The 22,721-nt window shown below is 46.8% G+C and overlaps 3 protein-coding genes across 3 annotated transcripts; 1 reads left to right on the forward strand and 2 right to left on the reverse strand.

The window, feature by feature from the left end:
- The first annotated feature begins 80 nt into the window (after nucleotides 1-80).
- LOC109252626 (uncharacterized) lies at nucleotides 81-9,710 on the forward strand. Its single transcript, XM_019425216.2, has 4 exons — nucleotides 81-600; nucleotides 7,825-7,957; nucleotides 8,114-8,234; nucleotides 9,073-9,710. The coding sequence occupies exons 1-4, from the start codon at nucleotides 194-196 to the stop codon at nucleotides 9,654-9,656; spliced, it is 1,245 nt and encodes a 414-aa protein (XP_019280761.2). The 5' UTR covers nucleotides 81-193; the 3' UTR covers nucleotides 9,657-9,710.
- Nucleotides 7,057-8,242, reverse strand: LOC109252628 (histone H2B type 1-C/E/F/G/I). The gene is made up of 2 exons (XM_019425218.2): nucleotides 7,834-8,242; nucleotides 7,057-7,157 (listed from the first exon to the last, which is right to left on the reverse strand). The coding sequence occupies exon 1, from the start codon at nucleotides 8,221-8,223 to the stop codon at nucleotides 7,843-7,845; it is 381 nt and encodes a 126-aa protein (XP_019280763.1). The 5' UTR covers nucleotides 8,224-8,242; the 3' UTR covers nucleotides 7,057-7,157; nucleotides 7,834-7,842.
- An 11,126-nt stretch (nucleotides 9,711-20,836) lies between the features above and the next one.
- Nucleotides 20,837-21,185, reverse strand: LOC109252672 (histone H4). Its single transcript, XM_053905382.1, has one exon. The coding sequence runs from the start codon at nucleotides 21,168-21,170 to the stop codon at nucleotides 20,859-20,861; it is 312 nt and encodes a 103-aa protein (XP_053761357.1). The 5' UTR covers nucleotides 21,171-21,185; the 3' UTR covers nucleotides 20,837-20,858.
- Nucleotides 21,186-22,721: the final 1,536 nt, after the last annotated feature.

The raw sequence follows: 22,721 nt of genomic DNA on the forward strand, positions 1-22,721 counted from the left end.
TGAAATGATTAATTAGTTATCCAATCGGAGTCCGTTTTAATTCACCAATCAGGTCGTTCACTCTTTAGCCAATAGTTTCATTGCGCGGGACTTTTGAAAAACGCGAGACCAATCGGAATGTTTCTGAGTATATATAAGGGCAACGCCTTTGGTCTTGCTTGTCAGTTTGGCTTTCTTCTTCATTTTGTCTGAAATGGCTCGCACGAAGCAGACGGCGCGCAAGTCGACGGGCGGCAAGGCCCCACGCAAGCAGCTGGCCACCAAGGCGGCCCGCAAGAGCGCGCCGGCCACCGGCGGCGTCAAGAAGCCGCACCGCTACCGGCCCGGCACGGTGGCCCTGCGCGAGATCCGCCGCTACCAGAAGTCCACCGAGCTGCTGATCCGCAAGCTGCCGTTCCAGCGGCTGGTGCGCGAGATCGCGCAGGACTTCAAGACCGACCTGCGCTTCCAGAGCTCGGCCGTGATGGCGCTGCAGGAGGCGTGCGAGGCCTACCTGGTGGGGCTCTTCGAGGACACCAACCTGTGCGCCATCCACGCCAAGCGCGTCACCATCATGCCCAAGGACATCCAGCTGGCGCGCCGCATCCGCGGGGAGCGGGCGTAAAGCTTTCCCACTCTTGATTTCGATCAACTCAAAGGCTCTTCTAAGAGCCACCCACTTTTTCTGTAAAGTTGCTGTAACTTTGTCCAGTTGTAGCTGTCTTGGGGTTTTAATGTTCGAGACTTGATTCCCCTGTTGGCCTTCTGTCTTTAAGTTGATCTGGTGAGTGGCATTCGGCTGTCTTCAGAAACCGCTCGCTGTATTCTGCACCTTGAGGTTCCCTAAACTGCTTAGTGAGTTGATAGGTGGTTGAAAGTTCTAAGGTAGTACCTTCTGGCTCCGGGGAAGGGGCATGTGAGTTCGGGAAGTCAGGGCTGCTCTGGCCTGGCAGTGGGATGATCCACTATTTTATATGTGACTGGTTAATGGGGATCTTTACTCCCAAAAAGTGAGCTTGGGTGCTGGTGCTTGTACGTTTGCTGTTTTACACAAAGTTCCCACCGGTTTGGGTATTTGCAGTTGGAAAACTGGAGCTGTGGACATGTTTAGTTTTTTTCGTGTTTGAAACCTCAATTTGACGAATTCCTATCCTTATGTAAAGTGAGTTTTTTGTTTTTTTTTTTTTTTTTTTTTTGCTTTTTTGTAAAAACTTAGAACAGTACAGTCTGATCGTTGACTGTAAAAGAATTAGACTCAGGATTTCTAATGAGCTTACTGGCCACAGAGCCTATAACAGTCCTGGTGGTTTCTACAGTCTTTGACGCATAAAGGGTGTGCCCACCAGCAAGGGCATCATTTGTAGGGATGAAGATTCTCATCACCGCGTGCCCCCCACCCCCCATCCCCCCAGGCCTGGTCAGAAGCTGCATTGTACCAAGTTCACCTTATGTGTTTGTCACTGACACCAGTTTAAGAAGCCCATTTTTAAAAATGATATTTTTGGCCTCATCAAGAAAGCTACCTGTGAACTCTCACCAGGAATAATCATTTGCAAACAGCATGCTTATTTATGTCATAGAGTTAAATGTTCTCCAACTCAATTGCAAGTTCCTGGGAAAATAGTTTGATTTAACAGCAGTGATCTCAATATTGCTTACACATTACAGACAATTAGAGGTTTTGTGAAAAATATCTTTGCCTGATGTCCAGTCAGGACCATTTTAGTTGTAGTCTATGGGTTGCTTCTAGGCCATGGTAATTATGAAAGCTCAGATGCTACCAACAGGAAGTTGGGGTCAAGACCAGATGCTACATAAATTCCAATCTTGTGGTTAGCTCCTGTTTAACTCCTGACTCCCAGTTTAGCAAGGAATTATATCTGTAGAATCAGGTTTGTAGCTTGCTTTCAGAGACTATATATATATATATATATATATATATATATATATGTATTTTCTGGCTTGGTTGACAACTATTAACCTCGCTGCAATGAATCAAATAGTATCTGGCTTTTGTAGGAATTTCTGAGGATAGGGCCAATGTGAGTCTATGATGAGAGACAGGGCTGCTTTGGGCAACTGACAATACGAGATTAAAAAAAAAATTTTTTTTAAGTTTATTTATTTTCAGAGACAGCGAGAGAGCGAGCACCAGTGGGGTAGGGGGTAAGGGGCAGAGAAAAAGGGAGGAGAATTCCAAGCAGGCTCTGTGCTGACAGTACAGGCCCCAAGGAGGGGCCCTCAGCTCATGAACCGTGAGATCATGACCTGAGCCCAGATCAAGAGTCAGAGGCTCAACCGACTAAACCACCCAGGCGTCCTGGTAATACCAGATTTTAAGGGATGCTACAGAGAGGAACATCCTGGACTTCGGGGCCAACACTGGGCTCGAAGTGCCGTTTGGGTATTCACCTGGTCTTTCTCCGTGGCCTTTGTCAATTTATCTTCTCCCCCACAGCTATTCTTTTCATTTTTCGAACTTTTTTATCACGCGACATTTCAGAATATAGGCAAGAAGAAATAATGGTTTGATAACCTCTGTATACCCTGCACCAGCTTCAACATCATCAACAGTAGCCAAATATGTTTTATCTGTACCTCTTGATCATTGTAAAAAAAAAATCGTATCATTTCCGCTCTCAATATTTAAAAACACGTCTACCGGGGCCGCCTGGTTGTCTCAGTCGGTTGAGCTTCCGACTTCAGCTCAGGTCATGATCTCAGGGTCCAAGAATTCGAGCCCCGCGTCGGGGTTTTGCTGACAGCTCGGGGCCTGGAGCCTGTTTTGGATTCTGTGTCTCCCTCTCTCTCTGACCCTCCCCCGTTCATGCTCTGTCTCTCTCTGTCTCAAAAATAAAAAAAGTAAAAAAAAAAAACAAAAAAACAAAAACACGTCTACCATTTTAAAGCCCAAAATGATCCGTGATGATTCCAACAAACATTTCTCAACACTGAGGAATTTAAAAATTTATCTACTCCACACATATAGTTGTTGAGAGTTTCCAATGTGCTAGGTGCTGTTCTGTGCGTTGGGAATATGCTCGCAGAACAAAACAGAATTCTCAGCTTTCGTGGAGTTTACACGTCCAGGAAGGACAGACAACAAATCAGATGCATATCAGAGGTAGTGTGGTAGATGGTAAGGAGAAAAATGAAGGTCGAATAAGGAATGTTATGGGGAGTTCAAATTTAGATAAGGCACCTATGAAGACAAGGATACAATTTCAGCATAGATTTGAAAGGGGGCGAGGGGAGAGGAGAGGGGAGGGGAGTCGTGAGGTCCCCCCCCCCCCTGCATGGAATGGGCGGGGCACAATAGGAGGAGGTGAAGGCGGAGAGGTAAAAAGCCAGATCAAGTAGGGCCTTGGAGATTTTAGCTCTGAGATGCAAGGCCTTGGGAACAGTTGAACATAGGAATTTCTGTCTGTTTCTCAGTTAAGCAGGTTCTGTTTTATACTTAGGTAGTCCCAGTTGTGCTCCAGGACAAAAATTAGGGCTCACTTTTCTTTCTCTCCAGGTCTAGCAAGTAGAAGCTGACCTTTAGCATTTTGTACTTAAGGAGAAAAGAGCAAACCTGTGCAGGTTAGAGGTTAAATGCAATTCATATCCTGATACTTCAGACGTGCTAGTTTTATGGCCACAGGCAAAATGTGTATGCTCAGGTAACAAACTCCATTTGTTTGAATTGCAAATTCAAGATTACAGACACGAACGTCTTCGGGGACTAGGTCAGAGGTTCGTGTATCAGGAACAGTGGTGAGCCCCCCCCCCAGCTGTATTGCACCGGGTGAGCCAATCAGCAGCAGTGTTTCTGGTTGAATCTACACCCACTGGTGGCCTGCTCCAAGCTCTGGGTGGCATCTGGGTTTCCCTTAGGTCACTTGCCAGGTAGAGATGTTAACAATCCCTGACTCGGGGAATTGTCTAGGTGGTAAAAGAGCCATGACGTCATGAGTTCAAAAGTGTAATTTGGTGCCTGCATAGATCATTTTAAACAAAAATAAACAAACACAGTATTCTGGTGGGTAAAGAGATTCAGGGGTGGAAGAAACAGGCCAAGAAGATTAAGGACTGCCAGGGATGGGTGGTGGAGGGTTGTAGTCTTAAAGAGGGTGGGTGGGGAGGACTCCCCCACTAACGTGCCACCGAGGCAGAGGCAGGAAGCCTGGGAGGGAGGTGGTTCTGCACGCATCTGTGAGAAGATCATTCCACAGAGAAGAGGACAGTGATGACTGAACAGGTCCTAAGCTGGGAGCATATTCAGGGTCACGGTCTGATAAGCAGCCAGAGGACAGGGTCCTCTGTGTTCTCAAGCTGGGGTTCCCAGGGAAACTCAGCATGGATTCACGTGTTTTTAATATTTTTTGAGAAAGTGTCACTCCAGGTTCCCGAGCGCACAATGAGGATGGGGAACCAAGAGGCAAGGGCAGGTATAGACGAGTGTTAAGCCTGACGACTTGGAGGACTGCCAGCCTGATTCAGGAAAGGGTCTTAATTGTGTGCTAGTGTACTTAAAATCAAAAGTAAGAGGTTTGAGGTTCCAAATGAGAGAACAGAGCTTTTGAGAACAAAAGGCGAGGACTGCATCTTCTGGAGGTTCGGTGCATAACGAATGTTACCCCGATGGTGGTATCTTCGGAATGAGTTGAGAAAACCCACCAAGGTAAAAGTGCAGAAGTCAGGCCCGAGGCAGGTAAGGCTGGAACTTGTATACCAGATGGGTGGCCCTCAGAATGTACATGGATCAGTGGGCTGTCGCTGGACTCCACACTCAGCCTGACCTTGTTCACGGGCTTTGAGTCTGACCTTGTTGGCCTCCCTCTACCTTCCCAGGTGTTTTCCTGATCTCCCAAGCCTGTGCTGATCGCACACCGCTCGCCCCGGCTTCCCAGTGGCAGTGATCACTGTTCATCTCAACGGGGAAATTTGATTCTAACCAGACTGGTACCACTTTATTTTCTTCGCAGCCGAAGCAATTATTGCCAATACTTACAATTCAGTTGTGTTGTACCAGGAAGCTCCAGTGTCCCCCTGAAGAGGTAGGAACTCATCAGTCTCCCTCTGTCTTTAAAAATTTTCTTTTTTAATGTTTTTATTTATTTTTGAAGGAGAGAGAGAGAGACAGAGCATGAGCGGGGGAGGAGCAGAGAGAGAGGGAGAACTTCTGTCTTTAGGTAAGAGCTGTGGCAGGGACAGCCACACAGTTGTTCCCTGAAATTGGCTTTTCCTCTCTTATGTAGTAATGCCACTCCCCCGGCTTCTTTCGTAGCTAGTGTGGCCATCGAGTATTTTTGGCTAAGGGCATATTAGCGAAGGCCGGGTTACCCCATTCTCAGGATTTCAGTAAATGGTGGGGATGCCCGTTCCTCCTTCCTTCAGGATAGAATGTGAACAAGAGAGTTGTAGCTGGAGCAGACATCTTGGGCTGCAAGGTGTAAGAATGACAGCGAGAGTAAAAAGGCAGGAAATTACCCTCATGTCTTCTTTAAAAAAAAATTGTTTTTAATGTCCATTCATTTTTGAGAGAGAGAGAGAGAGAGAGTGCCAGCAGGGGAGAGGAAGAGGGAGACGCAGAACTCAAGGCAGGCTCCAGGCTCTGAGCTGCCAGCACAGAGTCTGATGCGGGGCTCGAACTCATGAACGGTGAGATCATGACCTGAGCTGAAGTTGGACGCCCAACCAACTGAGCCACCCAGGCACCCCCCAACCCCCCATTCATGTCTTCAATTATACTACCAGGCAGGCCATTTGTGGGCACACAGCCTCCCGTATTGGCTGCCCGTGACATCCCAAGCAGCCATGCCCTTGACGAGGGTGTTTGTCTGCAGAAGGCAAATGGGGCTAAAGTGGAAGTCACCAAGGGGTGGTGGTCAATATAAGACTGAATACTGAGTACCTCATAAATATTTGGTGTGGCGCAAATTCTGGCATTTCTCGCTCTCTTTCATCTCTTTCCACCTCCGTGTAGCACACGAGCTCTGCTTACTTTCTCTATGTGCACCATGTCTGACAGGCAACAAATTTATGATTTTTAGCAAATACAGCTTTTGAATTTTGTCTCCATCTCATACAATTTCTTGCTTACCCACATAACACTTCTCATAAGTTTCTCACTTAGGAATTACCCACTTAACATTTCTTATGAGTTGCAGCCATCCAGTTTGTTGGTCTTGGGTTGGTCCTCCATAGCAGAATTCAATAGCAGAATATATTTGAGAATATTCTCCAATGACAGAGGCAACGCACATTACACAAAGGGAGATGAGCTCCTTAGGGAGACCCCATGCCAGGCCCGAGCTTACATTTATATACCTGTTCATGAGAGAGAAACCGTCTTTTATCTACTTTAACCATTCACTCCCAAGGGTGTACACAAAAAAAACAGTCATTAAGAAGATTAACGGACAAGATCTATGATAGCGTTCCTTTCTGCATTTCAGTAAGATCCTACATTTTAGTTAGGCACCGAACTTCTACACAATCCCTGTGAACCCAAAATGAGACATGGCCCGATGAAAAGCATAAATAAATATATAGCCCCTGTTGTTAACTCTAGTCCATAAATGCAAACTCTGCGTGTTTTTTTTTTCTGCACATCGAATCTTCTCTCCCTCTAGCCACGTCCTCTTCCCTTGTCATTGTCCTACTCAAGATTAAATCCATTCGACTTTTGGCAATGCTAAAGTGACCTTCAGACAGAGGTTTGCCCTTTCTGTTAGTCTGTGAGACTCCTATTTAAATGTCCATTTTAGACTTGGAGCCCTGTGAGGTCAAAGATTATTTCTATCCTGCTCACTGAGCTCTTCCCCAAGTACCTGTCACTCTCTGAAGCTCACTTTCTGAGGCTCTCAACAAATAAACAAATAAACTCAGGGCCCTAGTCCTTCCCCTCAACACGTCATTTAGGGAAGAAAGTTAGGCACACTCAGATCCGTGATCCTAGAACACTGTGCACTAACCACCACCCTCTCTGTTCCACACTCCCTGATCCAACAGAGAAATGCCTAGGAGGGTGGACTTACCAAAAGTGAGGACAGTAACTGAAGGGCTCTTGATGACGTTAGTCTCAAGGTATTTTGTAAATGGATAGGCGACAGTGTATTCTGTTGAGGATTCCTATCAAGCCTCTTAAGGGAAGACTGCCCAGGCCTGGCTCCTGTGCTGGCTGGCAGACATCACTGCAAAACAAGAGGCGGTGTTTCCAGGCTGTTCTCTGCCACTTCTTTACCTTCTCCTTCCTCTTACAAATCCTGTTTACACTTTTTCAAAGAAGCATGGAATGCCTCAATTACTTGCAGAATAACAACTAAAGTTTGGGGTTATTCTTCAATAGACATCTATCCTTTAAGTTCAGTGGCTTCCCTCCCAGCCCCTTCCATTTACTAGGAAATTAGTTTCTCAAGCCATCAGGTGTATAGCATCCTATTGTTTCCCACTGAACAATGACTCAGACTCACCAAGCACATTGTGCTTTCTAGACAGGCTTGCCAATAAAGGATGCCAAGATGTAGAACTCGTCCAGGCTCGTCCGGACAGCCCAAGACTTCTCAGTACAAGCCCTGGCGAAAAATCTGCCAAGTTAGTTTCAATTTCTGAAACTCTCAATAGTTAAGCAGCCAAGCACTGCCTTGTTTTCGAAACAAGTCTTTCTGCTCAGGGCTTGCTTAATACCATCTGTTTCATGAACACAAGCTACTGAGAAAACTAGAATGGGAAAGTAAAGACCGAGAAAAGCATTTCAACTGCCACGTGGCTCTTGCCTAACACTACCAACGCTCCAGGATTAAAGCTCTTTATGTGAAAGGTTGAGCGGCTCTGAAAAGAGCCTTTGGGGTTGGGTAACAGGACGCTTACTTGGCGAGTCTACTTGGAGCTGGTGTACTTGGTGACGGCCTTGGTGCCCTCGGACACGGCGTGCTTGGCCAGCTCCCCGGGCAGCAGCAGGCGCACGGCCGTCTGGATCTCCCGGGACGTGATGGTCGAGCGCTTGTTGTAATGCGCCAGGCGCGACGCCTCGCCCGCGATGCGCTCGAAGATGTCGTTGACGAACGAGTTCATGATGCCCATGGCCTTGGACGAGATGCCGGTGTCGGGGTGCACCTGCTTCAGCACCTTGTACACGTACACCGAGTAGCTCTCCTTGCGGCTGCGCTTGCGCTTCTTGCCGTCCTTCTTCTGCGCCTTGGTCACCGCCTTCTTGGAGCCCTTCTTCGGGGCGGGGGCGGACTTGGCTGGCTCAGGCATGGCGCACAAACGTAGCAAAAAAGTCTAACAGACTGAAAGCTGAGCGTAAGGCTGGCCTACTTTTATATGCCTCGTATGCAAATAGCGGCTTAATCTATCTTAACTCCTGATTGGAGCAAATGTGCCAGTAGAAACACCTTATGCAAATAAGGTGATTTTAAATCTACTTTCTGATTGGTCGTTTGTGTGAAAGCAAGTCTAGGCCCTTTTCTCCACCATCAGAGAGTTTTCCTTTTCAAAACTGCAAAAGTATATCTTGTCAGTAATACCTGTTTATGAAGTCTTGTGTCTTCCTAGATCCCGACCCGAAGAGACAAAAACCTGACAAATTTATGACATCTTCCTGCCGAATTGCAGTTACCCGGTTACTAAATGCAATAAAGAGAACACAACAATTAAGTATTTAAATTTTAAGAAAATTATGCCATGGCATTACTAGTTTGGTTTGCTCAAAGTCGGCAAAATTTAGGCTTTTTCACGAAGCGAAGGAGCGTCACATTTCAACAGCGGTGCGATTTTTATGTTTCCTAGGAGCAGGGTGTCTGGAAGTGATGCCAATGTTTGTTGGTGTGTTGGTAGTTATGGGATACGGCGCTTCCTCGGCTAATATAAAACGTGGCTTCAAACTCAGAAACTGAGAAATGACAAAGGACGATACTGAACTGGATCAATCACGTTCAGACGGACAGCTTTTGAAACCGCTCAGGAACTTTAGAGGTTTCACTTTCGTCTCTTCCCAAATTCAATTCCAGACAAGAGGATTAAGACAAAACCAGTTAAGGTACCGTGAAACATTAACTACAGCCTGAATAAAGGACGGAGGAGTCTGAGAAGATAAGTACATTTCAGGATTAGGAGATTTTCTAAAGCGAGTCCTGGTAGCCAATCAGAAGGCCCATCAGGTTACTCAATTCACGGCGCGGAATTTGAAGATTCGGACCAATCAGGAGGACGTTGCCTTTATAAATAAGAGCCAGCGCAAAGGGACTTTCAGTTGGGCGTCTGGTGTGCATTTTCCCGTTATGGCTCGCACGAAGCAGACGGCGCGCAAGTCGACGGGCGGCAAGGCCCCGCGCAAGCAGCTGGCCACCAAGGCGGCCCGCAAGAGCGCGCCGGCCACCGGCGGCGTCAAGAAGCCGCACCGCTACCGGCCCGGCACGGTGGCCCTGCGCGAGATCCGCCGCTACCAGAAGTCCACCGAGCTGCTGATCCGCAAGCTGCCGTTCCAGCGGCTGGTGCGCGAGATCGCGCAGGACTTCAAGACCGACCTGCGCTTCCAGAGCTCGGCCGTGATGGCGCTGCAGGAGGCGTGCGAGGCCTACCTGGTGGGGCTCTTCGAGGACACCAACCTGTGCGCCATCCACGCCAAGCGCGTCACCATCATGCCCAAGGACATCCAGCTGGCGCGCCGCATCCGCGGGGAGCGGGCCTAAATTCTTAACGAAGGATCGCCGACCTTAAACCCAAAGGCTCTTTTCAGAGCCACCTCTGGTTTCAATTTAAAGAGCTGTATCCTGGGCAGTAGTGTCCGCGCAGTGCTTCCTCTCCCATCTCTCCCCTCCCCCCCCCCCCCATGCCACGTGGGAGTGCTTCTAGGGGCGGCGGCATTTGCCGAGATTTCAGTAGTATTGGTACCTGTCGCGGGGGCTGACTCCCCAGCTTCCTACTCTGGCCTCCACCTGAACACGAGAAACTTCGGGATCCTTACCTTGATTGGGCCGAGTGCGCCCTTTGAGCCCTCTTGGCACTGCATCCTCCAGCGGAGGGTGTTTGACAGGTCTTGGCTTTCCCTTCCTGCCTTCGACAATGTGGAGTGTAGTGAGGGGTTCATACGGCCGCCCTGGGCTGGTGTATTTACCCGGTCTACGAAGTAGTAGCGGCAATTTACATCCAATCCCGAAATTGACCGGTCAGGATTTGGGAAATGTACAGAGCAGCTGGCTGGGGGCCACTCTTAAAGGGCAGCAGTTGATGCAGTTAGGCATATCAAGACCGCAACCTACCCGGAACCCAGGCGTGGGTTTTCCCATTTCATTCTCAAATGACAGGAAGCGAACTGGGTTCCTGCGTTTGATAGGGCATGCGCACCCTGATGTTCATGAAGGCGTGCTGAGTCGTGGGTGGGAGCAGTGAGGTGGCAATGCGTTTATTTCTTTACTGAGCAATACATCCTCCAGTAAAGACCGTCATCCTTTCTGTGCTGGAAATGGAGGTCGGGTACCGGTACCCCAAACCTGGGTTCCACAGCAGTTCCAGAATTCACCATGCAGCAGCACTAGCCGCGGTGTGGGCAAGCAGCCTGTCTGTAGAGCTGCGCGGGGCGCCAGTGCACCAACCCTGGAGTGAGAGCTAAGTATGTTCAGCGCCACCCCCCCGCCCCCCCCCCCTCCCCCCCCGGAAATCGGCTTGTTGCAGCTCCTCACTGAAAAGTCGAGGTTGTGCAGAATGTGTCTACACCCCGTACGAGAACCATGTAGTCTCTAAGGCAGGACTCAGAGCTTTCACAGGTGGTGGTGAATAATCTGTTAATCCTCAAAGAACCAAGGAGGCAACAGCTCCCAACTTTGCTCAAACAAATTCTGAGTCCTATGACAATCCCCAGCGCCGTGCAGGATTTGTACGCGCAGTCAGGTCTTAGGGACATTGGTAATGGGGAACTCTTAGCCTCATCCCAGGGTTTATCCAGCTGTGAGGTTTAGGAAAGGCTGGAGGTTTTTCAGGAACCAAGCGAACAGCTCTGCGTGTCAGTGGAAACACACATCCCATGGCCGGAGCCACAGGATGGGGATACCAGCATTTATTCAGCAAACACTGGAGACTCTTGGTGGGGTAAATCCTCGGCTACAGAACCCAGAAGTCAGATTTCAGAAACAACGGGAACTATGGTTCAGTCAGTGCAATACTTTTGAACCTTGAAGCAACCTGGCAAATGATAATAGCAACACCGTGGGATTCCTTTGTGACTACTCAAAAGGTTATTAGGCTCCCAGATAGCATAGCAGCACTTTTGTGTCTTAAAAAATGTCATTTTAAGGTGGGCTGCAGGAAATACAGAATAACACAAAACTGCCAGGGGCGGGGGCAAAACAACCTGGTACATGGAAGTTCATAACAGCTTTATTTGCAATAGCCCTAAATTCGAATACACAGTGATACATTTGTATCTTTCAATGGGTGGATGTGAAATGTTTTCATACACCCACACATGGATTCCTGCTGGGTGATAAAAAGGGAGGTTAGTGATCCAGACAACAGCTTGCATGGATCTCAAGGGCTTAAGGCTTAGTGGAAAAAGCTACTGGGGAGGAACCCATTTTCCTCTACACTTGGAGGTTCTTTGGCTGTAAATTGCTACAGAAACAAATTGACAGGAGAAAAATAAACTTAATTATGTATGTGTGGGAGCCCCATCAGAATATGAGACCCAGGGGTGAGTCTGTCAGTTGAGATAGATTTATTTATTTATTTATTTATTTATTTATTTATTTATTCATGCTTTCATGCATTCATTCATTCAAGTACTTATTCATTTATCTTGAGAGAGAGAATCCCAAGCAGGCTTCGCCCTCAGCACAGAGCCTGATGTGGTACTCGATCTCACGAACTGTGACCCGACCCAAGATCAAGAGTCAGATGCTCAACCGACTGAGGCACCCAGGTGTCCCGTCAGTTGAGATTTATAGGCCACCCTGAGCTAAAGGCACAGGGACCTGTGGCTTCAAAGGGAAATAGGGCAACCCACAGATAGGTATTTCATTCTGGTTGGGCTGCCCTCACAGCAGGGCGACAGAAGAGACCCCCGAGTTGGACGACGTGCGGTCACGTAGGGATGATCTGTGTGATCTGACCAGCTTGTCAGTTGGCTTTTCTCATTTGTGAAGTTTCTGATCAAGGCCTTTGTCCAATCTCTAGATCGTTTTCCCATTTTTGTTATCGATTTGAATAAATATTGATTAATTAAATTAACTAGATAAATGTGGATTAATGTATTCTGGATCCTAGCACTTGGTCGATTTTAGATTCATATCATTTTCAGTTCTGTGACTCGTAGTTTTGCTTTTTACGTAGTCGCCTTCATAAACTGAACTCCTTGCTTTTAAGACAGTTGCACGTACCCATCTGTTACTTTACGTCTTTTCTTTTTTCTGTCTTATTTTAAAAATGTCCTCTCTAATCCCAGGTCGTGATGATATTTACTTATGCTGTTTTCTAAGAGTTTATGTTTTGTTTTTCACATTTCCGTTTTTAATCCTTGGGGTGGGGGAGCTTTAATTTCATTTGTTTTCCATGTGGCTACCCAGCTTTCCAAGCATCATTTACAGACAGCATCATATTTTCCCTGCAGGTCTCTTTAAAAAAAATTTTTTTTAATGTTTTTATTTATTTTTTTTTGAGAGAGAGAGAGAGACAGGGCATGAGCAGGGGAGGGGCAGAGAGAGAGGGAGATATGGAATCCGAAGCAGGCTCCAGGCTTGGAGTTGTCAGCACAGAGCCTGACGTGGGGCTCGAACTCACGAACTGTGAGATCATGACCTGAGCCGAGGTCGGACGCTTCACCGACGGAGCCCCTCAGGCACCCCTCCTTGCAGGTCTCTTATGCCACCTCTGCCCCATCTAAGTGCTCCTGAGTGTGAGGGTTTCTGGGCTCTCTGTTATGTTCCGGCGGTCATCGTGCCTGGAATTTTACCACTACATTGTTTTAACCATTATGCTTCGATGATCTTGACCATCTGGTAGCTGAGTCCATCTTATCACTTGTCACATAGAAAGAGATTAAGTATTGATTTGATTATGAATCCAAACTGAGCATCTTAGAGATAAAATAATTACTCCTTTTACTCTGGAAACTACGTTCTACTATGGCAAATGTAGTTTAAGTTCCCAGGTAAAATCTCAGTCAAATTTTCACAGTGTGACAAAGGAAGGTTAAGGCTACTTCAGTTAGGTTTTATTAGTCTTGTATTTGTTTCCTGTGGCTGCTCTATCGAATTAACACAATCTCAGTTGCTTAAAAAACACCCCGAAATTTGTTAGCTTACACTTCTGGAAGTCAGAACTCAAAATGGGTCTGAGGAGTTACAATGGAGGTGTTGGTAAGACCGCACTCCTTTGTGAAGGTTTAGAGGGGAATTCTTTGGCTTGCCTGTTTCAGCTTCTAGAGGTCACCCACATTCCTTGGCTGGTAGCCCCTTCCTTTGTCTGCCAAGCACATGGCTCCAGTCTTTGCTTCCATGGCCACTTCTGTGACTCTCATACCTCCTTTCACAACAATCCTGTGGTTGCACCGGGCTCCCTTGTGTAATCTGGAATCATCTCCTAATCTCCAGACACTCCATTGAAATGTTTATTTATTTTTGAGAAAGAGCAAGTTGGGGAGGGGCAGAGAGAGAGAGAGAGAGAGAGAGAGAGAGAGGGAGGGAGAATCCCAAGCGGGCTCCACATTGTCAGCGCAGAACTCAACATGGGACTGGAACTCACGAACCATGCGATCATGACCTGAGCCAAAATCAAGAATTGGACTCTTCTTTAATTTTTTTAATGTTTATTCATTTTTGAAAGACAGAGAGAGACAGAGCACAAGCAGGGGTGGGGCAGAGAGAGAGGGGAACACGGAATCCGAAGCAGGCTCCAGGCTCCGAGCTGCCAGCACAGATTCCGACGCAGGGCTCGAACTCATGAACCGCGAGATCATGACCTGAGTCGAAGTCAGACGCTCAACCGACTGAGCCACCCAGGCGCCCCAAGAGTTGGACTCTTAACCAGTCGAGCCACCCAGGCGCCCCACCCCAAACCCTCCATTTAATTCCATCTGCAAAGTCCTTTTCGATCAGGTAACATATTCACAGGCTCTGGGGATCTGGACCCATCCTCATGGGTGGGCTGGGCTGGGTAGTATTCTGTCCGCCATGACCGCAAGGACTAAAGCCTTTTTGCCTCTGTGGGGGTTCAGAGCATGCCATCTCGATATATGCTGCTTCGATATTGAAGTGAAATCAAGGGGTGCCTGGGTGGCTCAGTCGGTTAAGCGGCTGACTTCAGCCCAGCTCATGACCCCCAGTCTGTGGGTTCGAGCCCCGCGTCGGGCTCTGTGCTGACAGCTCAGAGCCTGGAGCCTTTTTCAGATTCTGTGTCTCCCTCTTTCTCTGACCCTCCCCTGTTCATGCTCTCTCTTTCTCTGTCTCAAAAGTAAATAAATGTTAAAAAAAATTAAAAAAGAAAATGAAATCAATTTGACTTGATGATCAACATATTGATTCTTTTCAGCTGAGGCACTTGAAAAACAGCAGAGGCAAGAAGGGTGCTCTGACCTTCCTTTTTCTTCCCGAAAGCAGGAGATAAAATTCCCTGTCCCAGGAGGAAAGAATATTCTTATCGGAGACGGGACCTGAGATGGAGAGAAATCTGTAAAACCAGACCTTGTTAAAATACCCCTTATCTTTCTTCAGCCTCCCTAAAGCATTTGAGCAACTTTTCCAACCTAGTGTGTAAATACACACGCCTAGCCACGTTTTTGGGTCTTCGTTTTCCTGTGAAGGTTCCCGTGCACAGGTAAAAGAAAATTTGTTTTTCTCCTGTTAAGTTTACCTCTCCTACACATCACTGTTGTGAAACAACTTTAAGTACCTAAAATACACAAACTCTACCAGAAAGTATTTAAAACCATTTAACACTTTTTTTTTTTTTTTTTTTTTTAATTCAAAGGTAGGAACCAGAAAGGCTGACTCTGGTTGATCACACATGAAGGGCGAGGGTAAGGGGATAGACTGCGTTCCAGGGAGGGCTGTGGGACCAGGCCTGAAGACACTTCCGGGTATAAAACATATATTTTTTTTTATGTTTACTCATTTTTGAAAGTTTTTATAGTTTTCGTATAAAAGTTTATTGGCAGCCTTTGATAGCTTATTCATTTCACTGACTCAGTCATTTCACTGAACAGTCTCTGCTGTCTCGTGCTTCCATTTCGAAGAGAAGTCTTTCGAAGGTGAGACCGATTGGTGGAGCCTGGCCACATATATCTCCATTGTGGCTGCGAGGGAGCCTGAGCATTGCCCTTCGGAAGCCTCGGTAAGTGAGGCCAAGTTCTAAGCTGGGAGCTGAATGCATTTATAAAGGAAATCAATGGACCAGTGGTTTGCAAATATTTTCACTCCAGGTTCCACGGTAAAAACAAAACAAAACAAACCGAAACACATGTACTTGAAACTAAAATTTTATGGGGTGATATTTTCATTTTTTACACAAGATGGTTGATATTTTCTATACATTTCCTTGCTTTTTAAAAAAATTTTTTTTAATTTTTTTTTTTTTAACTTTTGTGAGACAGAATGTGAGCAGGGGAGGGGCAGAGAGAGAGAGAGAGAGAGAGAGAGAAAGACACAGAATCTGAAGAGGCTCCAGGCTCTGAGCTGTCAGCACAGATGCGGGGCTTGAACTCACAAGCCATGAGATCATGACCTGAGCTGAAGTCGGATGCTTAACCAACTGAGCCACCCGGGCACCCCTGCTTTTTTTTTTTTTTTTTAAGTCTACATCAATGGATAGAGGTAAATCCAAATTTTAATCTTAGATTCAGAAGTGCAGCCAATAATTCTGAATAAACATACCACTTTCACTCAAAATAATTTGGATTAATTTGGGTGATTAAGTATTTTCATAAAAGATCTGTTGCCATAGCTATTTTTCACACTGTATAAGTGAATCTGCTAAAAATATAATACCATACACTTTTAGGAAATCTACATTGTAGGTAAGTGTAACCCTAGCTACAGAACTGAAAAACCGTTTTTTTTTTTTTTTTTTTTTTTTTTTGGCATGACACGTAAGAAAGGAAACATGAGCCGGAATGGCTCAGCTGGTTAAGCCTCCACTTTGGTTCAGGTCATGATCTTGTGGTTTGTGGGTTCAAGCCCCATGATAGGCTCTGTGCTGACAGCTCGGAGCCTGGAGCTTGCTTTGGATTCTGTGCCTCCTTCGCTCTCTGCCCCTCCCCCGCTCTCTCTTTTCTCTCTCTCTCTGAAAAATAAAGATTACCAAAAAAAAAAAAAAAAAAGAAAAAAAAGAAAAGAAACCAAATGTGGAGCTCCCCCCCCCCCCCAAAAGGCTGCTGCTAATACCTCTTTTATTTTCTTTCTCTTATATAAACACATGCTGGCAACATAAAGTTTAGGAATTCTATAGCAAAAATTGCTATCCCAGTAAATAGTGATGAAAAACTGGCTCGCTTTCAATACGCATAAGCTTATGAAAGTAGCATTTCTGTGAGAAAATTTTGGGTTAGGGTTGGGACCCATCAAATTATTTTCATTACAAATTAAGGGCTTGCAATCTGCATCTTAAAAGTCTGCAGTGGTGGGGGGCGCCTGGGGGGCTCAGTTGGCTGAGCATCCGACTTCAGCTTGGGTCATGATCTCACAGTTCGTGGGTTCGAGCCCCGCATCAGGCTCTGCGCTGACAGCTCGGAGCCTGGAACCTGCTTTGTATTCTGTGTCTCCCTCTCTCTGTCCCTCCCCTACTCTCACTCTGTCTTTCTCTCTCTCAAAAGTAAACATTAAAATAAATAAATAAATAAATAAATAAATAAATAAATAAATAAATAAAAAAGGCTGCTGTGCTGATTGGCACTCACAAGCCCGATATTTGTGTAAAGGAAAATGGTAAGAGGAAAAAGTTCTAGGGGGGCAGATAATATTATTTAAAGGGGAGCAATTCGTATAAAAGTTTATTTGTGGCCTTTGATAGCTTATTCATTTCACTGAATCATGTAGTCATTGCACAGATATTTACTAAGTGAATAACATGTGCTAATAATTTATCTGGGTCCTGAGAATGTTAAGATGAAGATATTGTCCAAGCCTTCCAGAAATCTCGAGGGGAAAACGTATTAGTCATCACCAACAACTGTTTAAGGGTGTAGTAGCACCCAAGTTGGAGAGGGGACTCTGAAGTTGTGTTGGGTACTTGTGTGGAGGGGTGTGTTTTTGGCTTGGGAGAATCAGGTGAAGTTCTCTTGAAAGGGGTGAAGGGATCCGGATATGTCCCCCGAAAATATTCTGCTTTATAGAAGCGCGTATACAAAGCGTAAGGATGAATTTTGTGTTGAAAGCATTTGGGTTCCTGAAATCTCTCTTTGCCTGAAAGCAGATCTGCTGGAAGCCGAGCTATCAAACCAGCCTGATGGCAGGGCCCGGGCGGTGGACGGATGGGGACTGCAGGGTGGCCCACAAGTACAAGTACAAGTGAAGCTTCTTGTACTCCCGCTTTCATGTAATTTGGCCTTACCGTTGGTCGGGGCAGCCCCCCTACCAATGAAAGTACCTGGGGATTTGTCGGTTGGGGAATTGCCCATGACAGGCCCCCCGGGGAAAAGGACCATTGGGGAAAGAAATAAGATTCCGCAGGGAAATTGTGCGGCCCCACATCCAGCCCTTGCCACACCCTATAAAGACTTCTCTACCTAAAGGAAGGATGGGCCCATATATTTCCCAGCCAAGGAGGGGACAAATGGGTTCAAAATCCCCACTCCGGCAAAAAAGAAACGTATCTATGGATACAAGTTACTCCAACCCCTAGGCCTGCTTGGCCCCCAGGAGGCATTCCAGATGTTAACTGGACCTGGTGGGTTAAGGTACAGAATGGTTCATTAGTTCCTAGGTATACATTGTCCCTCTGGGAGCACATGAGGGGTGGGTTCCCAGGGCCCTCTTGGCTCCCTCCCAGCACCCCAGACCAAAGCGAATACCTTTGTTCCTTGTAGTGCAAATGGTTCAAAGAAACAGTTAAAAAGTCTTATCCCTGTAAACGTTCCACTTGAGGTGTGGAGAGCTAGATGACCTTGAAAGGGCAGGAGGGAACGTTACAAGAAAATAACTATGTTGTTCCTTTATGGGTGATCACACAAAGGAACATTTTTAGAATTAGTTAATGCCTAGAAACATCGATAACGTGGCTAAAAGGAATTTGCTAACACATATAATGCCACCCTTGCTGCAATAAAGCAGCCAGTCTAACACGCTGTTGTTGTCTGTGTCCATTTATTTTTTTATTTTTAATTTTTTTCGCCGACGCCGTTCATCCTTCAGGAACCCCTGGGCCTGCTGGGGCTGGACCTTGGCACAGATCCTATCAAAATAACTCGGTTGTCCAAAATCAGTCCGCCCCTCAGAAGCAACTCTAGTGTCTTGTTGGAAAGGAGAAATTGGTACCACACCCAGACAGACTTTGTCAGAGACTATCACACCTGCCATCTATTCTTTTAGGGTCCATGTATCTTTCAAAAAGTCATTTGCTTTTCCATAAGAGCCCTTCTTGCCTCCCTGTCCCCTACTAAATTAGGTACATACACCCCCAAACTCTGACTTCCGCTTTGAGTTACCTCCCGCTGAGTGCTCTTTTGTGCATCTCTGATACACAGGCTCAGCTTCTGTCTGTTTTCCTTGTTAGGCTGTGTGTTTCCTTAGCCTTATGTACAGGGCCCTCGCAACGAACCTACGAGTGAGCGGTTCAGGAAAAAGATCCTGGAAACCTCCAAAAAGAGCCGAAGGTTCTTTATGGATGAAGAAGTATATGTAAAGGAGACGGCTGATGAAAAGAAAGTTCCAAGTAGGATGAGTTGTTCCGTATTCTCAGCTAGAGAAGTCCGTGGGAGGTGGGGGAAGGGGTCTGGAGATGGCCTGTGCAGGTGAGCCGGGACCAGGTAAAGCACAAGACTTGGATTTTATTCTGCAGATGTTAGGAGAACCAGTGAAGGCTTTTTATTTTTTGTAGTCTTGTCCAGATGGCATCATGAAATGTGTAGTCACTCAGGTCCCTGCGGCGAGGCAGAGGGATTGTAGCTGGGAAGGACGCAGGCGGACAAGTGTCAGGACCCTGCGGTCATACAAAGGCACTGAGAATAGGATTGGAAGGCTGTGTAGAAGAGGCATAACTTCCCCCTACCCTTCCAAGGTCTTTGGCTGGGCCAGAGGATGAAACTGACATGAAACAGATTAACAGGAGAAAGCATACAAATGTTATTTAGTGTTTTTATGTGTCCACTGGGGTCTTTACAGGAAAATGAAGACCCAAAAAGTGGTTAGGCCTAAGTGCTTACATACTTAGGTTGTAACAAAGATTAGGTTGAATAAAGATGAGTGGTCATGAAATAAAAACAAAAATAGGAGAGGAGGGTTAAGGGGTTATTTTAACAAGGTCTGTTTGTATAGATTTCTCTCAGCCCTGACTCCTTATTTCTGGTGATGAGCGTTCTTCTCTTGCTGATATAGGGGTGACACCTTTCACACGGGATAATTCTCTGCTTTCAGAGAGAAATGGGAAGGTCAGAGCCCCATTCTCGCATCTGCTGTTTTCCAAGTGCCTTTAGCTCAAATAATCCTCATGCCTAAGTGCCATATTTTGGGGTGGCCTATTCTGCTACTTTTCAGCTGATAACTCAGTTCTTTTCTGGGTGCCTGGATGTCTCAGCATCGATGGAACAGTCGGGAAGAGATGGCTCAAGGAGGATCTCTGGACTGATGTGAAGAGAACACCCATTTGTTCACTGGAAAGAATCACAAGCAGAGGAATCGGGCCCAGAAAACAAACCGAAGTATCACGGAGAACACAGGATCTGGGTCAGGAAGAAAACTACCACAGAAACGGGAGATTGAGGAAGGAGGAGTGATGCAACAGGATCAGCTGTAGCAGGGATGACATTTTTTGTGTGATTTTGGATCTGGCAATTAGCAGGTCACTGGTAACCATGGCAAGGGTATTTTTTTTCTTAAGTTTACTTTATTTTTGGGGAGAGAATGCGCGCAAGTGGGGGGGGGGGCAGAGAAAGAGGAAACGAGAATCCCAAGCAGGCCCTGCGCTGTCAGCGCAGAACCCCATGTGGGCTCGAACCCGCGCGAATCATGAGATCATGACTTGAGTTAGTCTGACGCTTAACCGCTTAACTGCCTGAGCCACCCAGGCGCTCGGCAAGGGTATTTTTAGTGAGTGGTGAAGTCACATAATCATGAAGAGTGACTGAGACGTGGACCTACTCAAGATTACTTGGAGATTTAATAAAATGTTAAGGACATAGTGAATGAGAGGTATGGGTTAGGTTGATACTGAATTATAGATATAGATAGAGATATATAGATATAGAGATAGACATAGACATAGAGGTATAGAGATGGGAAGGAGCCAGTAGAGGAATATGGAGACTTAATTTGCGCCATCACTGTCAGATTAGGATATGCACCTAGCAAACCTGTCCAATCAAAACTTACTGGTGGTATTTGTGGGCCCTGTTAACAATGAGGAAAAATACGAACTCTGTGTCAGAAAACCGGTAGCACGGCAGGTCCGGCGTGGCCTCAAGGCCAGCTGCCTGCCGGACAGGAAAATGTTGAAGAGTGCAGTCGCTGGCGAGAAAGCCCGCGCCATAAAGCCGCCAGAACATACGCACTGGAAGCAGCATTCTCCCAGCTGAGACTTCCCTCCCCTGGCTCCGCGCACATGACCGCGGCCATGTCACGTGGCTGCCCGCCTGCAGTCAGAATTAAAGGGAACACGCACAAACCTTCCTCGGTTAACAGCTCTTCCTGTGACCGAGTGGGTGGCCCTGAGAAGGACCTTTTGGGATTACGCGGAGGCTGCAGGTGCGCAGCTTAGCCCCCGAAGCCGTAGAGGGTGCGGCCCTGGCGCTTGAGCGCGTACACCACGTCCATGGCCGTGACCGTCTTGCGCTTGGCGTGCTCCGTGTAGGTGACGGCGTCCCGGATCACGTTCTCCAGGAACACCTTGAGCACCCCGCGGGTCTCCTCGTAGATGAGGCCGGAGATGCGCTTGACGCCGCCGCGCCGGGCCAGCCGCCGGATGGCGGGCTTGGTGATGCCCTGGATGTTGTCGCGCAGCACCTTGCGGTGGCGCTTGGCGCCCCCCTTGCCTAGGCCCTTCCCGCCCTTGCCGCGACCTGACATAACTGCAGTAGCGAGTCGTCGCACAGTGTGGTACCTTACCGGCGGCTGCAGCCCTTTATATACCACGGTCGCGGACCTTTTAGGAAACCGGAACGGCGCGGGCGGGAACGAGTCTGTGCCCCGCCTCTTCCCACTTCCGCCTTGCGGGCCGCGGCTGAGGGGGCGGGGCGCGGAGCGCGGGGGCGGGGCGCCGGGAGGGGGGGGTGGGCTGGTCTGGCGTCCGTTTCCTCGCGCGGGTCAGAGCTGTCGCTTCGTGTGGTTAGTCCTGTGCCTGCGGGGGGGGTGGGGGAGGGGGGTCTCAGACAATCGGCATTGGAGAAGTCTCGTAACCTTGTACCATTTATAGAAAGGAGGCGGTGACCCTACAGGTGCCTATGAAAGCGAGGCATTGTTATTTGTAATTGTAATTTGTAAATTACAATTTGTAATTTGTAATTGTAATTTGTAGTTGTAAATTACAACTTGTAAACAATTAAAATTAGCTTTTCGATGCGAAGTTTCTTTTAAAAGTAAAATAATGACTTCTTACAATTTTAGCAGCATTTATTTAAATTTGGTGGATCATGGAACAATCATTCCCCTCTGGCAGAACATATACGTTTACCTGATTTTCAGCATTCTTGATAAGGAACTCTAGGAAGGGGAGCAAATGTGAATTGAATTTCTATTCTGATTCCAGATTTATAAAGCACTATTTGCATTGTAAAGATGAAGAATCCCAGGCTTGGAGAGCTAACCCTGTTCTCCTAAGTGGTATTTTACCGGATAGAACTGAGGTCTTCTAATTCTGGTCTTAGGATCTTGCCACCTACCACAGATCTATGTCAGTAAAACATTGCAGATACATCATGCTGAGTAAAAGTTTGCCAATTAACAGGATTAATAAAAATAACGCTAAGAAACTCTGAAACTCGTCCAGTGAGTTAAGGTTAGTGAATTAAGGCGTCACACAGATGACGCACTGATATGCTTAATAGACAAACTCCAACAGTTACGCATCTTCCATACATTCACATTAAGAACCTGACTTCTACGTACTATAAAAGGTAATTAAAAAAAAATTCCTTCTCTGCTGGTACTTACGATATAGGCAGTCAGAAGATTATTCATTTCCCTTAGTCAGACACTATTTGAAGTATAGCTCAGTTACTGCTACCTGCAGACTTAACACACAGTGATGTCCCAGGCACCAAAGAAGAATCACTAATTTCTTCGTTCAAGAACTTACATGCCAAGATCGGTGTATAAATACCAGGTCTGCAAAGACCATCCTACACGTTCTTTCAAAGAACTGAAAGCTTAGGAGAGGGAAGAGAAAAGGAAACGGTGAGGAGTCAGACATCAGCTCAGAATACTAGTTTCTGCCTGGCAGCAATGGGTGGACCAGCTGTATCTCAGCAACATGAACATCACCTGGGAGCTTAAGACACACAGACTTTCAGGCCCCACGCCAAGTCTCCTGAATTGCTAGGGCATTTTTAAAAGGATCTTCAAGTGGATGGTACGCTTATTCAGGTTTGAGAAGAGTGGTTTTAAAGCTGGGCTTCCCAA

This window comes from Panthera pardus, unplaced genomic scaffold (assembly GCF_024362965.1).
Source record: "Panthera pardus isolate Hobbes unplaced genomic scaffold, ASM2436296v1 HiC_scaffold_17, whole genome shotgun sequence".
NCBI classification, from domain to species: Eukaryota; Metazoa; Chordata; class Mammalia; order Carnivora; family Felidae; genus Panthera; species Panthera pardus.

Excerpts from the sequence above, each read along its gene's own strand:
- LOC109252626 (XM_019425216.2), top strand. The coding sequence starts at position 194 with ATGGCTCGCACGAAGCAGACGGCGCGCAAGTCGACGGGCGGCAAGGCC. Across the intron at positions 7,958-8,113 it reads GGATCTCCCGGGACGTGATG|CTCTCCTTGCGGCTGCGCTT; the intron begins GTCGAGCGCTTG and ends TACACCGAGTAG. Across the intron at positions 8,235-9,072 it reads CTCAGGCATGGCGCACAAAC|GATTAGGAGATTTTCTAAAG; the intron begins GTAGCAAAAAAG and ends AGTACATTTCAG.
- LOC109252628 (XM_019425218.2), bottom strand. The coding sequence starts at position 8,223 with ATGCCTGAGCCAGCCAAGTCCGCCCCCGCCCCGAAGAAGGGCTCCAAG.
- LOC109252672 (XM_053905382.1), bottom strand. The coding sequence starts at position 21,170 with ATGTCAGGTCGCGGCAAGGGCGGGAAGGGCCTAGGCAAGGGGGGCGCC.